At 45.3% G+C, this 17,275-nt stretch overlaps 2 protein-coding genes and 1 pseudogene across 3 annotated transcripts; all 3 read right to left on the bottom strand.

The window, feature by feature from the left end:
- Positions 1 to 716: 716 nt before the first annotated feature.
- On the bottom strand, positions 717 to 10,127 carry slc25a10b (solute carrier family 25 member 10b). The gene is made up of 11 exons (XM_084464986.1): positions 9,752 to 10,127; positions 7,560 to 7,679; positions 6,723 to 6,837; positions 6,433 to 6,481; positions 5,307 to 5,348; positions 5,067 to 5,110; positions 4,901 to 4,971; positions 4,571 to 4,663; positions 4,350 to 4,427; positions 4,199 to 4,255; positions 717 to 2,464 (listed from the first exon to the last, which is right to left on the bottom strand). Exons 1-11 carry the CDS (start codon positions 9,839 to 9,841, stop codon positions 2,363 to 2,365), a joined length of 861 nt encoding a protein of 286 aa, XP_084321112.1. The 5' UTR covers positions 9,842 to 10,127; the 3' UTR covers positions 717 to 2,362.
- A 1,222-nt stretch (positions 10,128 to 11,349) lies between these two features.
- LOC311340127 (claudin-4 pseudogene) lies at positions 11,350 to 12,676 on the bottom strand (annotated as a pseudogene). Its single transcript has one exon. The product of its transcript is annotated as a claudin-4 pseudogene (transcript).
- A 1,235-nt stretch (positions 12,677 to 13,911) lies between these two features.
- LOC311340115 (GTPase IMAP family member 9-like) lies at positions 13,912 to 16,836 on the bottom strand. Its single transcript, XM_084464977.1, has 3 exons — positions 16,555 to 16,836; positions 16,291 to 16,365; positions 13,912 to 16,088 (listed from the first exon to the last, which is right to left on the bottom strand). The coding sequence occupies exons 1-3, from the start codon at positions 16,562 to 16,564 to the stop codon at positions 15,154 to 15,156; spliced, it is 1,020 nt and encodes a 339-aa protein (XP_084321103.1). The 5' UTR covers positions 16,565 to 16,836; the 3' UTR covers positions 13,912 to 15,153.
- Between the last annotated feature and the right edge of the window lie 439 nt (positions 16,837 to 17,275).

The raw sequence follows: 17,275 nt of genomic DNA on the forward strand, positions 1-17,275 counted from the left end.
CCTTTGGCAGCTCCCTTGCTGGAGCTGCCGACCTGACCCTGCGAACCGACCCCGGATAAGAGGTTTGAAGATGAGGATGAGGACTCTGTCCTACAGTGTATTATTGTAAAAAGCTGCTCAACACATAAGTTGCAACAAGTCTGAACTTTACTATGGGTCTTTTCAACCACTTTCCCATGTTGTGAATCCAGTCATTTACACAACAATCATATACTTTTAACATACAGACTGGACTGGTCATTCTGATGAATGGCTAGTACACATTGATCTTGAATGATGGTAAGTGAGAATTAGAGGCCTATAGGCCTATGTGTTACTATGACGATAAACAAAAGACCCAAGTGTGCTCTCGTTTTGATCATGTTTCGAGTTCTGTTGCTGACATTGAAAACGGATTTGCAAATTGGAGCAAAGATAGTGTTTATTATTTTCAGGATATTGTTTATTTTACCTAAAAGTTAGAATGGTATAACTAACAGTCTTTGAATTGTATAAATAGGACGTGAGGTTCAGTTAGCTTTGCACAAAAACTGCAGGTATGGCTACTTTTAACTTTTATACTTTGAGTACATTTCAGAGCCTGTACTTTACCACTTTTATTTAAGTAAATATGTTGAAGTTGAATGCGAGTACATTCACAACCACTGGTTAATATCTATGGTCTGTGGAGTGGAGGGACTCCTGTGTCGCCTTCATTACCCAATGAGAGCAGCCAAAAGGTTTTAACATGATTTATTTGTTATTAACATACATTTGTCATACTGCATTAGATGCAAAAGCTAAACCTATAAGCCTTTAAACCAGTATTTTTATTGCAAAAGCATAAATTACTAATCTACAAAAAAAATCTAGGACATTGTCAAATTCACATTGCAAGGTGGCTACTGTAGTCTGTGTCTGCATCAATAAGGCGATTTCAAAAGATAGTCTAAATTCGTTCTCCCTTGGACACGATTAATTTAGACTCAACAGTGAAAAATCGTGGAGGCAAGACACATTCATTATTATTAGTGGAAATCAGAGGTGCGTGAACTTGCAGTGAAAGACATGATAAACATGAACCATGTACGACTCTACAATTAAGAGTTTCGTTCAGCAGTACAATGTTGCCCCCTTGAGGGCATATCGTATTTAAGGCAATAGCACTACAATTGGAATTCAATAGATGATTACACAGCTGTAGATCCCTTACAGAGAATAATGCCCACAGCAGAAATACTATGACCAACGTAAACCAAATCTCCTTAACAACAACAAAATACGTCAGATGCCTGCACAAAACCTTTGAAATGAAGCTAGAGCAAAATCAACAACACAGCACATTAGTAGGAAAATGCCAACAACATTTATGAATAAAATTTGGTTTGAACGACATGTATGTTTGTGTGTGTTAAGTGCCTTGACACAATATGGTTTCAGCCGTAACATGGACACATAGTAGTGTTAAAGACGCTATTTGGGTGTCAGTTCTCCACATGATAATAACATTAGTACCAATGAATAGATCAGCAAACACACTGAGGTTCATAGATGTATCACATCTTCCTTTTGACGTATACTCATAAAGGTTGGGAGGATTTCTACCACGCTATTCTCAGTGTTTTCCCCTTGGTCCCCTTGTCTGATACATCATCTTGATGTTTTGGATACAAGCATGGTTGAATCAGGTAGATTCCAAACTCCTCACTTATGAGCGAGTAGATAATATTTCCAGTTCTAACGTGTAAATGTTCCATTGGCATCTATTGCTTCATTTACTGTAAAACGTAAAAACAAACGTGTTTTTGGCAATGTAGTTTTCTGTTTTGTAAAAGGGATAGATTGGCAAGAAACACATTCAGTTCTACATTCTAAATGAATACAACATGACCAGGCATAGTTATTCGAAATAAGAAATGAAGGAATTGTTTAGTAACTACAAAAATAACACAAACCTAAAGCGACCTTTCAACTAACAACTTAACATTGTTAAAATTAAAAAAAAAATTAAATATTAATTTTCAACATGGCACGTTAATAACATAAGTTAAATATTCATGCTGTATATTAACCTAGAATTCACCAATAGAGGAAGTTATAGGTTATACGCTGCTCTTCTTCCATAATCATTTTAGTTTTAAAAGCAGATGGAGGTGGAACATTAAAACCAATGGAAAGAAAAAAAAAAAAAAAGGATAAAAGCCAGGAGATTACAGTTCTGGTTTCCATTGGACCTAAATCACCATGGACACAAATGGACCTTATAGATGTGACTGGTCACCATGGAGGAGATCAAGGCACCGTGAGATGTGACCCCACAATCGCCGCTTCAAGAGTTAACAGTGGAGCGAGGCATTGGAGGCAGAGAGGAGGACAGAGCAGATCAGGAGATGATGCGGATACCAAAGTGGTTCTTGAGCTGCTCCAGGAACATAAAGGTCAGCACTGTGTGAGGAATTAAGCGGATCCCTGCCGGCACCAGACCCTATGGGAGCATCGCAAGAGAGTCACAAGGATGGACAAAAAATGCACAGAGAGAGACAGCCACACACACACACACACACACACACACACACACACACACACACACACACACACACACACACACACACACACACACACACACACACACACACACACACACACACACACACACACAAGGGGTGTAACGATACACAAAAGTCACGATTCGGTACGTACCTCGGTACAGCAGTTTTTTTTGTTTTTTTTATTAAAAGTGTCATTGCACCGTTTTTTCATTAATGGTCAATAGTAGCAATGATGTGAGACGGTTTTGGTGAAAAAAATGCTCTGGTGCTCCTGTTTCACTGCCTGTCACAGTAATAAAACCAATTACACTTACAGAGAGACACACAGATAGTGGGAGACAGAGACAGAGACAGAACCACAGGGCTCCGTGGTGGGAGGGGGGGGGTTCTAGCAGATTGAATACAGGAGAAGAGCTGCCTCGGGGCACCGTGTCCGGGGGACCGTGCGATCGGTGGACCGTGCGATCGGCGGGATCGGTGCACGGTGGCTGGTCCCCACGGTCGCCGTGCCCTGGTCGCCGTGCCCCGGTCGCCGTGCCCCGGCCGAGCTCCCGGACTCCCGCAGGCACGGCGCTTGAATACAATACGGCGGCCTGTGCACGGCGACCGTGATGCAAGGCGGCCGCGGGGCGGCTCTTCTTTCTGTATTTAATCGCCGTGCCCGCGGGAGTGCACCGCTGGAGCCCGGGAGCTCGGCCGCCAGGGGAACCGCGACCGCGGGGAGCATCCGCCGCGCCCTGGAGCTCAGCTCCGCCCGCCACGGTGCCCCGAGGCGGCTCTTCTTTCTGTATTCAATCGCCGTGCCCGGGCCGCATAAATGTTGAAATAGTGGTAATGTTCGATCCAACCATTTCTTCCTCAACTCTTGTTCCTTGGCCAAGAGATGCAACGTTGATTTGTTATCGCCACAAATAGCACAGGCACAAACTCAATACCGTCTTCCCGTGGGCCGTCGCACGCCAAGGTGGGCGAGGCCATGAATACTAATTCACCAACTGACGTCAGTAGGTGAGGCTTTTCTGATTCGATCGTTTATGCGTCTATTTTCTTTCATTTGCTAATGCAGGCAATCGAGGAAGAAGAACATTTTCACGTTCAGCATGCATAAGCAACTCCCGAGTGACCTATCGTATTTCAAAGGTAGTACTAAACGGTTTCTCGGGGAATGAGACCTTTAAACAACTTTCTTTGGATTTGATTTGATTTTGATTCGATTTATTAAATTGTATCAATTAAAATAGATCAAATACAATTGAGGATAAAAACACAATAAAGTCCAGGACTTATTTCCATTGTGGTCCTCAACACAAAACATCAGGACAAGACAAAACAGTCACAGAGTGTGTGATAATCAATAAAAACGTTTAGTTTTTTTTCCGGTACGTACCGAAATGAAACGCGCATCGAACCGTCAGACCCATACCGAAAAATTGCGGTACGAATACGCATATCATTACACCCCTAGCACTCACGTACGCACACCAGAAATACGACTCAATGTATGGATTTGAGTACAAGTAACCTTGTTTAACACAGCTTGCCGTGCCAAACATTTTACGCTTTCACAAAAGTTGCTGGTTGCTGGAGGAGGAGGAATTGATGAGATCATCACTCAATGTCTTGAGTAAAAGGTTTAGGATACAGCTCTATACGGTGTGAATGTCTCTGACCTTATAGAAAGCCCTTGGACCCAGCCTGGCAGTCTCTCGTAGGCAATGTGTCACTCCCTGCAGGGACACACAAAGAGAGACCAGGAGTTGACGTTGGATATAATGATGAGAGACTCGGTCAATTGCACAAATGAACATAGCAAGCACTCACTGTGTACTCTCCTTTGGAACTCATGAGCCTGGTCTTCATGACATCTAGAGGCTGACAAAGGAATGTGGCACATCCCCCCTACAGACATGCACAGTCCCAGTCAGTTACATGTGCCTTCACAAATCATTTGCATGAAAAAACTCACACTGCACTGCAACTGAAAACGATTTTGACACCCGGTGGGTATTAAATCAAAGTCGAGGAAACACCATGATACTCACAGCGATGAAGCTGGACAGGAAGTGGGTTAATACGTTATCTCCCATCACGCCTGTTCCCAGCACCAGCTGCTTGGCCTGGTCGTAGCACGCCAACTTCAGAGAGCAACGCACAATAACCGTTAAGAGTTATTTCCTTTGGCAAGACAACTGCAAATTAGGATTTATGTATTCCTCAAAAAAATGTATTCCCTAGTTTTATCCCCTTTTGATTGCATCATTTTATAATTGATACATCATAATTATAATTCATGCATTCATTTGCTTTAGTTATTGGGCGCCATCGTGTAAACTTATTCTGACACACACACACACACACACACACACACACACCTGCCCCACAGTAACCAAAGCTCCTCTGCTTGAGGCCATGGTGGCACCGGAGAACAGTTTTCTTAATCCCTCTGTAAAGCAGGAAGGCGGCAAGTCAGTAATGATGCAAACATAAAGAGACGTTTCTGTTGAAATGTGTGCTGGCGTATTCACGGCCTCTACTCACCTTCCTGGAAGACTCGCACTAGTCCGTCGATAGCATGTTTGTAGCTAAAAAGGAACACACACACACACACACACACACACACACACACACACACACACACACACACACACACACACACACACACACACACACACACACACACACACACACACACACACACACACACACACAGTTAAGTAAGTTGTGATGTTGTCGTGGCAGATAAAGAGCCTGAGGCAGCAAACAGGCTGCAACACTCACTTCCTCCTGAGCTCTGGCGGGAGTTTAACATCATTCTGCATCCTGAAAAAGGAAACAAAGGTTGATACAATGGACAAAACCATTACAAGATCAGGGTGCTCCACTGTAATCTTTCTTGACGCACAACAATAACTCAATTGTCGTGACATTGTTTTCTGAAAACTGCTTCCCTGGCAAGTCTGAGCATAATCTTGGACTTGACAGCTAAAGGCTCAGTTATGGTTCCAAGTCAACGCAACGACCACGCAGACGCTTCGACGCAGTCGTGAACCTGTTTTGGTTCTGCGTCGACCAATCACAGCCCTTGCTGCTGTGTCGCCTCGATGGAAGGTAAAAATATTTGGGAGGCGCATGCCAGGCCCTTGCGGTGGACGCAAGATGCAAGGACGTAATAGGTCCGTTAACCCCCTTGCGTTGCATCGACATGGAACCATAATCAAGCCTTAAGACGTTGAAAAAAACAGGTCGGACTTCTTCTCCCTTGTATCACGTTGCAGTCCTTCTCCCATTATACCAGCCCTCTTTTAACGCTGTGTAAACCAATAGGGCTTTTGCAAGTGAACTCAGGTCTGGATAGAGATCAGGAGTTTCCCTTTAACAGATCGGCCCCAACCGACGTGTTCACACATATCTGAGGTACTCCGTACACCTAAGGCGAGGGGGGGGGGCGCTGGGGTAGAGCCAGTAGGCAGGTCATGACTCAAAAAGTATGCAGCAGAGGTTGCAGTGTTTTGTCAACAGCACACCGAAGACGGCGGTGGAGGCTATTGACTGGGACGATGATGCAGTGATTTATTTAGACATATCCGCAATTACACAACAGGGTGGGACGCAGATAAGTTAGAACTGCGAAATAGAAGAAGAGAAAAGTAACGAGGCAGCTACACTGGCACCCGTGGCACGATAGAAACATCCTCAACAAGTCAGCAACACACCCACTCGCTGGTTAGGAGTTCTCCTTTACACTAGGGGCCTGGTAGGTTCAACTCCGGAGAGGCGGATTCTGACATTTCTGTTCACACATACAGCCCCACTGGGGATTATCAGGAGAAGGTCCGACTCTCGGTGCAGGTGTGAAAGGCCTAAGAGTGTCGGATGAAGGTTACAGTCACACAATGCATCTCACCTGACATTCACCATGTCTGCTGGCGTGCCCACAAATCCTCCAGTGAAACCTGCGGGGGGGAAGCAGTGCGACATGTGTGTGTGTGAGAGGAAGAGGCCTCTGAACTTCGGCAGTATCATTTGGTTCAGTGATGGTGATAGGAGAAAGAGGGAGAGAGAGAGTGCGAGAGAGAGAAACAGAGAGAGAAACAGAGAGAGAGAGAGAGGGAGACAAAGCTGTGTTCCTCCCTGCCAAAAGCAAAAGATAACAGTAAGAAAGACATACAGAGACAAGGTATGTTCTCTCCCTACCTCCAAAAGCCCCCAGTAGGACCTTCTGGTAGAAGGGCATGGGCCCTTGGCTCGTGCTCCCAATCATGTCCCTCACAGTCTCGTAGATGGCAAATCTTGTCAGGGAATAGGACATCTGTGGAGCGACAAAGACAGCCCGAGATGAGAGAGTTAGAAAAGGGGGGAACAGGCCCTTTTCACAGACGTGTGGTTGTAGGGAAAACACAGGTGCCGCCTGCAACACTATTTATGGGTCTGCTACTTTAGGGTACCGTCCATGGTAAAGGGTTGTGATCTTCACTAGTTTAGTCTGCTATCCGTGCCCTGGTACAGAACATGAGCAGACACTTTTGAGATTGCGTTATAAATGACAAATGTGTTTTTCCTACCACGATGCCTCTGTGAAAAGAGTATATTGGGGGGGGGGGGGGAAAGGGGTCAGAACAAAAACAATAAGGAACCATAGAAATAGAGCATAAGTAGAAATTTGACTGAACGTTAGATAAGGCAGATAAGACAGCAAAAAAATAACAAGGAAAGGGGGTCAAACTGTGCTGCGCATTTCAAATGTGTCAGTGATAGAATAGCGTATCGTAAGTGCTCAAATTGTATCCTGCAACTAGACACACTCAGTAATCTTATTTATTTTTTTGCATTTCTGTGAGTGACTGGCTTTCCCCAGCTACAGAACTGCTTTACAATACCACTCACCTGCACAGCTGCATATCATAATGGCTCCACGTGCATAAATACATATTTAATCCTATTAAACAGGGGTAACGTACAGCAAAGGACAAGCATGTATGAAGTGGTTGCGCGGAGCAAAAGCTTGCACACCAGTTGAAAGGATGGCCACACCTGTCTACACAAGGAGGCGGAGAGGCCGCTGTAGAGGGCCAGGAAGCCTTCGCTCTTCACCACATGCGTGGCCATCCCCACCATCCTCATCTTCACCTCCTGCTGAGTTTGCAGGTGAACCTGAGAAGAAAAAGAGGGGGGGGGGGGAAAGACACCAAATCAAAAAGACAAAGTGGTTCACCTAGCAAATCTACATCCTCCCACTGCAGAAAAATTGAATCAATAACTGTAATCTAATCAATGATTTGTGTGCTGAAGTCAGACTCTGATATAAGTCTGAAGGCTAAACTGCCAATGTTCAACATTGACTAAAGGAGCCATTCACTGTACATAAATGTGTGCTACTGTAGTTTGCATATGATGTAGATCGCTGAAATTTGTGTTTGTGTAATTTGCGTGTGTTTGCATAGGTCTAAGTCATAGGACTAGGCCTTCCAACTGGGGGCTTTACGAATTAAATGGCCTTGACTTGATTATTGCTTAACTACACCCTCCAAACCAGTTGTAATACTGGGTTGCTGTACAACCATTGTGTATAGAGTTGCATTCCAATAAAATTTGTAGTACGCAGTTTAAAAAAGAAAAATTGGTAATGTGACTTGCCAAAAAGTAATTTTGAAAGACCAAGAACCAACACACAGTTTGAAGGTCATTGAGTTGAACCAAAGCAACTTGTTTTTGTAACCTTTGCCTTACTTTGCTTACTCTCCCAGAGGCAGGTTTACACAATTGTCACTAACATTCATACACTATGCACTATGCCCGTGGCTACTGCATAGACGTGACGACGATACTACATAGACGTGACGACAATACTACATAGACGTGACTACAATACTACATATACGTGACGACAATACTACATAGACGTGGCTACTATGCATAGACGTGACGACAATACTACATAGACGTGACTACAATAATACATGGACTATGATAGAGGTGACTACAACACTACATAGACGTTATAGACGTGACTCCTTGACATAGACGTGACTCCTTGAGATAGACTTGGCTACTATACATAGACATACACGTGACTCATAATGCCCTTGTCTAATGAACATCAACCTACACGTGACTCATAATGCCCTTGCAACAGTTATTTGTTGCTGTTCTGTCAAAGGCCTTCAAATCATAAAGCCCATTCTATTCCTATATTCAGCCCACTGTGTGTGTGTGTGTGTGTGTGTGTGTGTGTGTGTGTGTGTGTGTGTGTGTGTGTGTGTGTGTGTGTGTGTGTGTGTGTGTGTGTGTGTGTGTGTGTGTGTGTGCGCGTGTGTCCGTCCTTGGATGCTGCAATTCAAAATAGACAGCAATGAAATGAGCCACCTTTGCACACACCTCAGCTACCGGACACTAAGTAGTTTAAGGGGCACAATCTACCCACCGGTTGACACAGAGGCACCCTCCTGCTGCCCAAAATCAAAATGCATTCTTTGTGAAAGTAAGGCAGGCTTTCAATGCCTCTGTGACTACTATAGCGGATACTTTAAATTGCCTAAATCAACAGAAGCTATAGCAAACACATGGACGAATGTGTTAGGCCTATTGCGCCATCTATTAGATAATATAGTTCGAATGAAATGTGACAACATTCAAGATTACATCAAATAGCTGATATACTGAGAAACAATGACCAGGAACGCGCAGAAATCCGTGTCTGCCTGCACGTCATAAGGCTATGCATCATATGACTTTTAGGCTACTGAAGTCTACAATTAACTTTGTGAACAGCAAATACTCATTACATGCGAATTGAATCTGTGAGAATGTCAAGTCCAGCATTGAGTGAAGTTGTTGAAGATCATTCATAGTAAACCAAACCACTGTAGGCGGTGAGTTCGCAACGCGTTGCCCCATTGGCGTGCACATACATCATTTAGTCACGCGCTGACACTGATTTAGGAATTTCTACTGGATCTAGGTCATCCACTGGACCATTCATCTACAGATTCGATGAGCATTGCCGAATGAAAAAGCTAAACAAAGAATCAAATATCATAGATCACGAATACATATTATCATATTGTCCTGGAATAATGGACACAAAAAAACGCTGCAGATGTTGGCGTCCGCGATTAACAGCTGCAGGACTAGAGTCTAGTGCAGGCCTGTTTTCTTTTGACGTCTACAGGAGATGACATCTCTTGTATTTCCTGTAGCCTCATGCCTCCGCCGTGGGCACTCACCTTGATGAGATCAAGCGGGTGTGTGCAGCAGGCAGCCCCGCAAGAGGCGATCCCCCCAAAATACCACCGCGACATTCGTTTCTCCGTCATGTTGGCGAGATGTGAAGATCTTCTCGTCTATGCAGTTAAAGAGGAGGCAGCAGGTTTAGATCCTATCCCACGCAGTGTGCTCTCCACACTGCCCCGTGTCTTTGGGCACAGCAGTCCAGTGGGTTAAAAGGGTAGCCTGGTTAATCTTCACACATTCGATGGTGGACGGGAAGTCGTTGGTTTGCTGGACGACTTGCGCGTCACATCATCTGCACGTACGCATGTGTTTATATGTAAGAGTGACCTCCCGTGGTTATTCTAAACGTATCACGATTGAACTGTAAACTGGTGGGGGCGCGAGAGTTGCACGAACAGCCAATTGGCATCGTAGGCTGAGGAACTGCCTCTCGGCGAACTTGCCCGGTAGAGTCAAAGGTCGTGATCGCTGGTCTGTGTGCAACTGTGCAGAACGTGATAACATTTAAAAAAAAAAGAATCCAACCTAGTTTTACCCCTTCTATTGCAGGACCGCCTTGTTTCACTTTCCTCGTTGCAAAGTCCCCGCAAATTTAAAGGGAGACCGACCCACTGTCGGCTCAGCAGAAATAGGAAAATGGTCGTGTCCCTTTAAGGGTGCTAAACGTGGCATTGTCCTCTCGGAAGAATAGAGTGTGTGTTCCCATTAGAGATACTACTTTTGTAAACTAATTCTGGAAGTATCTGGGAAGATGATTGAGCACAAAAAAACCGCTGTTTGCTGTGTTGCAACAATGTTACCATGTGCCATTACATAACCGTCGGTTAACTTTGTTAGTTATTCTTCCTAACGTTTACTGCAATGGTGCACAGTGGTAGGCCTACAGTTTGCTCTTAAACACTTGCCACAATTGACGTTAACTACTTTTCGATGTAAAACAATAAAGATAAAATAAAAATAATAAAACGACCTTTAAAAGAAAAAAAATGATGCAACCAGCACGGTCGTTTCATTTTATGTTTGGTCATTTAAATATATAGTTGTATTTTATTACATTATTGCATTTTGTCATTTGTCTTTTTGTCTTATACCGTTGAAGGGCAAAGGCCACGTCGTAGCAGGCCTACAGAAAGGCCTATAGGCTACCCTAGCTCACGACTGTGGGATAGAATGCCTTCCTCGGTCAGCAGCAGGTGTGCAGCACTCTCCACATCAGTCTGTTGTACGCCTAATGAATCACATTTGTATACAATATGTTAGCATTTTATACAATATATTAGCATGGAGTTAAGAGGGATGCATGCACCTTATCGCCAACAGATGCCCTTTATGTGGAACTTGTAACTAAACTATAAATGATTAATACAATTACGGAATGATGATCTTTGAGAAAGCCTGGACTGGATAAAGTCACAGACTGGAGCAACATCAGTTGGTTTGCACTGCCACCAAGTGGGGTTTTCAGGAATGACGGATTAGACGTAAAGAGAGAAAACACTAAACATTTATTTATCTTTATTCTATCATCTATCTATCATCTATTTCTGTCTGTGATCCATTCATTTCATCGTTAAATAATGTTAATTATAAGAACCGTACAAATACCTTTATTTCAAAAAGTCTTAATAAAACATTGGAACAGAAGTTATGACAACAACACCCAGTTTTATACAACACTAGCATGAAAAAGAAATTTGCATTGACCTTTTCTGCGCATACTAACTCACACACACACACACACACACACACACACACACACACACACACACACACACACACACACACACACACACACACACACACACACACACACAGTAGTGGAGTGGAATCTGAAATATGTGAATTACGGCATTACTGCTTACTGGTGCAACCCACAGTGTCCCACCCACTCTGACACGACCACACAATGAGCAAGCGTTACGCTGTTACAAACTGGCCTGCATGTTAACACAAACTCTAACTAACATTAACTCAGAGTCGACTCACTTCTTTTCTTCTTTTTTTACTGTATTACACATTTCCACATAATAACACTGTGATATTGTGACATCATTGTGGCAACTTACACAGAGAGAAAAAAATAATAAATTGGCGCTTTACAATGTGGGCAGTAACATAGAAAACAAAATAACTTAATCAAAAATAACACAAGGAGACGAACAGACAAACAAGAGGGGGGAGGGGGGGGGGTCACAGGCAGTAGGCAGGTTAAAAAAAGAAAGAAAAGAAACATAAGACCTAAGCGGCCCTCATACATAGGCCTTCTCCGCCGGTGTTCCCCCTGCCGCGGGAGGGGGGTGAGGACCCTCCATCCCCGCGCGTCCAAACGCGGGCCGAGCCCCCGGGCCCGGCGGCGAGGAGCCGGCGTGCAGGAGCCCGCCCCCCACCAGGAGCAGCAGGCTGGCCCCCCAGCCCAGGTACAGCGCGGGCCCCAGCTCCCGCTTCAAGGGCGCGGCCACGTCGGGGTCGTAGAAGTCCCTGACGATGGCGTAGGCCGTCCAGCACACGGGCAGCATGAAGAGGAGTCCGGCCACGCCGAACAGCCCCCCGGCCAGCTTGGCCAGCCGAGACTTGGCCCCGTGGTTCCCGTCGCCCAGGCAGTGCGTGCACTTGGCACCGGCCACGGCCAGGGCGAGGGCCCCCACGCAGAGCAGCAGGGAGAGGACGGTCATGGTGCGGGCCGCCTGTGCCGAGGCGGGCAGGGCCAGCGTGGAGTCGTAGGTCTTGCACTGGATGTGGCCCGTGGTCTGGGACAGGCAGTTCATCCACAGGCCCTCCCACAGCACCTGGGCGATCACCAGCTCCCCGCCCACGAAGGCGGAAATCCGCCAGAGAGGGGCGGCGCACACCAGCGTCCCCAGCACCCCCCCTAGCACGGCCAGTAAGAAGCCCAGCAGCTGCATCCCCGTGGAGGCCATGGTCGTCGCCCCCCCCCCCCCCCACCCCCTGACAAGACTCCTGGTCTCCTGGAGCTCTGCGGGAAAAAGCAGTAGTAGTACTGGTTGTGGGAGTACTAGTAGTCGTTGTAGTGGTGGTGGAGGTGGTGGTGGTGGTGGTGGTGGAGGGGGTGGAGGTGGTGGTGGTGGTGGTGGTGGTGGTGGTAGTGGTGGTGGTTCTCAAAGTCAAGTCATGTAGGCTTCAATTGGTGTTCATTTGGAGTACCAAGGAGCCAGAGTGAATGTTGGTCTGAATGTGATATCTGTTGATGACTTGCGGTCCAGAGACAGGTCCCAGAGATAGTCTAGTGTGGGTCTTCCCCAGGAGGAATGTACGTTGTAAGATAGGCACCCTTCTGCACATCAGCATGCCGCGTGTAACTGAAGAGATTACGGTAAGTAATGTAAGATAAAAAATATAGGGAAAGTTTTTCAGATCAAATAATACAATTTGTGTAGTTAACATCACATAACAAAACATAAAATAACTTGACAATAGCGTAACAGTATTTAAATAAACCAAACTAAGCTGTGGTAAGAAATTAAAAAGTGACAATACCTTAATTGTATTTAAATAAACCAAACTAAACTGTGGTAACTAATATTGATCTCAAGCCACAGGGCGACATAAAGTGATAATAAAGGAATCCTTTTGATTAAACTCACCATCTGACGGGATGCGGTCTTCTGGTCTGGATGCCTCAGGGCGGTGGAGCCGTGTGAGGGGGGGGTCGCTCGCTCCTCTGCTTTTCTACTGTTATATTATGACAGGCCCGCCTGTCTTGAAATCATACATAGATGCGTGGGAGAGCAGCAATGTCCAATGGCCCACCCTAAACACACACACATGCACGCACACATGATTATGTTAAAATGACAGCACAATGTCACTTTGTTTATGCACATAACTGCAGACTGACAGACAGGCATAGACAATTGCAGAATATCTTTGTGTGCGAGGGAATATCTTTGTGTGTTATTGTTGTTGCTTCACTGTTCTGTGTAGGGTGTAGTGGCGTATTAGTGGTGCTATTTTGTTCTGGCCTTCTTGTGAGATAGTCAGAACTTGTATTATTATATTTTTACCTATCTATTTGATATGTATCATGGTTCACATTTTTTATATTGTATACATACATATGTTTAAACTCTCTTTAAACTCTGGGATGCTTATGCCGATACTGTTCCATAAGCTAAATAAATGCAAAAAATAAATACACTTTGCATAAGGTCGTTTTATTGGTTCATCAGGTTGCATAAACTGATAAAACTCTCAGATTGGTGGGGTGAGAAAGGAAAGGATTTATAGTCGATTTAAGTATATTCAAGAAGTTAAGATGGCTCTGAATTCAAGTTATTTCAACTGTAAACAAAACATTGTTTGGACTATGACTAATGTTGGTGAGGAAGCGTAGTGGTAGTCCTCCACAATCGTGCTTCCCCCGGCGGAGAATAGCTCCCGGGGAGAGGCAAGGTCGTTAGCGAACACAACGCTGGCTACATTGTGTTCGATGTAACAGACAGGAATAACAGGGAACAGGTGCGGAGGCCGTTGCCCTTTGGAAGAATTGATGAGATGGTCCAGTAAAAAGTAACTTTACCAACAAACTATACCAAGAGACTCAGAGGAAAGCAAGCAAACGTAAATAGCGACAAGGCCGGAGTGGAGACATTTCCAACCCAGGGTATTCATGCCCAAGACCAGCCCACTTATTTTTGTGGTAAAGGAAAAGGGGGTGGGGGGGTATTTTAGTTTTGTCTTGTTTCATTTTATATCTCACATGTTAAACATAAATGTACAGCAATACATATCTCCTTGGATTAAAGTTACTATTTTGATTCCTTTGGGAGTCAACAGTTAATGCTCTGAGGAATGTGTGTGGTTGTTTTGAAAACCAACCCCTTTAAATGTGGTCCCTGGGCATATATACCATTGTCTCTTATTTCCTTGAAGGAAGTGCCCAAAATACACCCGGCAGAAGACAGCACATTTCTGCTCTTCCATAAGAACACATCAGAATAAAATTGGCTTTCCTTTGACCTTTTGACCTTGGTATCTCACATCTGAAACTTTCAGAAAAGGTCCTGCATTTGCAGTAACATTTAATACTTGGAGTTAACACACAAATGATGTTTAATTAAGGGAATTCATAAAAAGAAGTTAAAGTTAAAGAAGCATGGATGTTGTTCAAACCAATTAAGAAAACAAATCATATTAACAGTAGTGTTCTGCGAATGGGATAAAAAAACAACCACAATACATTGAAAACCCTTGTTCCGGTGGATCGTCATCAATTCTTGGTAATATTGTGGTTTATAATGACAGTATTAAGAGAATATAGCTCAGTTCCACAATAAATACACCCAAAGGTACTGGGCTACTTCATTCAGAATAATACTTTAATCAAACTGTCACGGTGAATCAAAGGACCAACATGCAGTCACGTGTCTGCAGGGCCTCACACCGGCACATTAGCCGCCTTGGATTTGCCGCTTCGTCTTTTCCATATGTAAACGGCCCCCAGAGCACAGGCCGCCCCCAGTACGAGGGTGGGCGCGCCGAGGGCCAGGGCCACCGTCGTCTCGGCGCCGATCGCTATGGCGGCCCCCGCCAACACCAACACCAAGGCGGACGCGCACACCATGCCGATGGTCTTTTTCCTGAGCCTTTTCTTCTTCTCCCTCTCCAGCTTCATCTTCTCCCTCTCTTCGTCCCACAGCTTCCTCTCCTCCTCTTTCTTCTGCTGCTCCTCTTGCGTCTTGCGCTCCTCCTCCTCCCGTAGCTTGCGCTGGGCCTTCTCGTACATCTCGTTGGTGTAGTGCTTCCCGCCGTTCTCCTGCACCATCTCCCGGATCATGGTGATGAGCTCCGTGACCTGGAGGCGGTCCTGGGGGTCGTTGTTGTTGAAGGCGTGGTAGCGCCGGCCGAACGTGATGGAGAGCCGCCGCAGCTCCTTGCACTCCTTCAGCGCGTTGTCCGCCTTGGCCTGGTCTTTGCACGTGAACAGCATGATGGTGTACATGGAGGCGTCGTCTCCAAAGTTCTCCTGGATCCACTTGACGGCGTTCCTCTCCTCCTCCGTGAACCTCACCCCCAGCCTGATCACCAGCAGGAAGGCGTGGGGCCCCGGCACCGACATCTGGACGCACTCCTCTATTTTGGTCTTGACCTCCTCCTGCGTGACGGCCGTGTCAAACAGCCCCGGGGTGTCGATGACCTGCACCGTCGTGCCGTCCACCTCCCCGCGCGCCGTCTCGCAGTGCTGGGTCACCGACACGGGGCTGGGGTCCTCCTTGAAGGCCGTCCTCCCCAGGATGGTGTTCCCGGACGCACTTTTCCCTGATCCGGTCTTGCCCACCAAGACTATTCTCAACCCGCCAGACAAATCCAAGGCTGTGAAGGGCAAAGGGGGGTGGGGGGGGGGGGTGGGGGGGGGGGGGCAGACGACACGATCACAGAAGATCAAGGAGAAGACGACACTTTGTATTTGCTCATGTTATGAATAATGGATAATAATGGATCCACTATTGTGGTCATCTATTCATAACACTAGAGGTATCAAAGTATCCAAACCCATTCAAATGGGTGTGCTTACCACCATCGTGGTTAGAGAGACCACACCCATCGGTCCGAGGGAGAGTCTTCTGTTTCTTCTCTCTGAGGGGAATAGCTGGCACAAAATGACACTATTCAGATCTAAACATGAAAACATACACCATAAGATATCCACTCTACCCCCACCTATTCACTTAGATCATCTTAATCTAACATAAAGCTAAACACCATATTTTTAAGGCTGAAGTCCACCGTTATACCAAACAATGATTCTATAATTATGGCATCAAACAAATCTTCTTACCTTCGGCCATTATCTCAGATTCCCGTCAGCCAGTGCAAAGATGTTGTTACCCCAGCTGTGAAACTTTTAATCTAATTTAATTTTTAAAAGCTTTTGTTTCTTCAGCTCTCCAGCTACACCAAAGTGCATGCGTGTTCTGGGAAACGTCTGGAATCTTAGCCTATTCAGAAGCCTCTTCCCATTTCCTTGTATTGTCTCTATTATCGGTTAGAAAAAAAACAACATCCTAAGGTGACTGTTGACAACACTATGAATATGCTGAGTGGACATGTATGCAGTGACACTGCATGCCCTCTGTATTGGAATTACAACCCATAAACAACAGGGGTTGAATTAAAGGGACTTTAGCGACTCTGATTATAACCATATAAAGAGATGTGATTGTTTGAAAGAGAGGAAACAGCGACACCGCTGACTTCATCACTTCCTTCCTCTGATGACCCCCTCTGCCCCTCCTCCACTGACGCTAGTTGGGAATATGCACTACTTCTTCCATTCTAAATGGATTTGTGACGTCTTAATAAATAAAACATGCTCGGCCTGCAGTGTCCCGAGTCACGTGTTTTTGAAGCTTCTCTTTGCAATACAAACTCCTTATGCCCTAAATCCAGTGACACTGTCGTGTTTAAATGTGAACCGACTTTGTAGCGCACTGTTCTGGAAGAATACTGAATATTTATGAATTGACAAACAAATAGGATCTCAGCAACACCTCTTTATT

The sequence above is a fragment of the Micromesistius poutassou genome (genome assembly GCF_964030765.1).
Source record: "Micromesistius poutassou genome assembly, chromosome: 3".
In the NCBI taxonomy this organism is placed as follows: domain Eukaryota; kingdom Metazoa; phylum Chordata; class Actinopteri; order Gadiformes; family Gadidae; genus Micromesistius; species Micromesistius poutassou.

Coding starts and splice junctions, on each gene's coding strand:
- LOC311340115 (XM_084464977.1), bottom strand. Junction 16,089..16,290: donor TCTCTCTAACCACGATGGTG/GTAAGCACACCC, acceptor TGCCCTTCACAG/CCTTGGATTTGTCTGGCGGG.
- slc25a10b (XM_084464986.1), bottom strand. CDS start 9,841: ATGACGGAGAAACGAATGTCGCGGTGGTATTTTGGGGGGATCGCCTCT. Junction 5,111..5,306: donor CCGCCAGAGCTCAGGAGGAA/GTGAGTGTTGCA, acceptor GTTCCTTTTTAG/CTACAAACATGCTATCGACG. Junction 4,428..4,570: donor TCCTGTCCAGCTTCATCGCT/GTGAGTATCATG, acceptor GCATGTCTGTAG/GGGGGATGTGCCACATTCCT.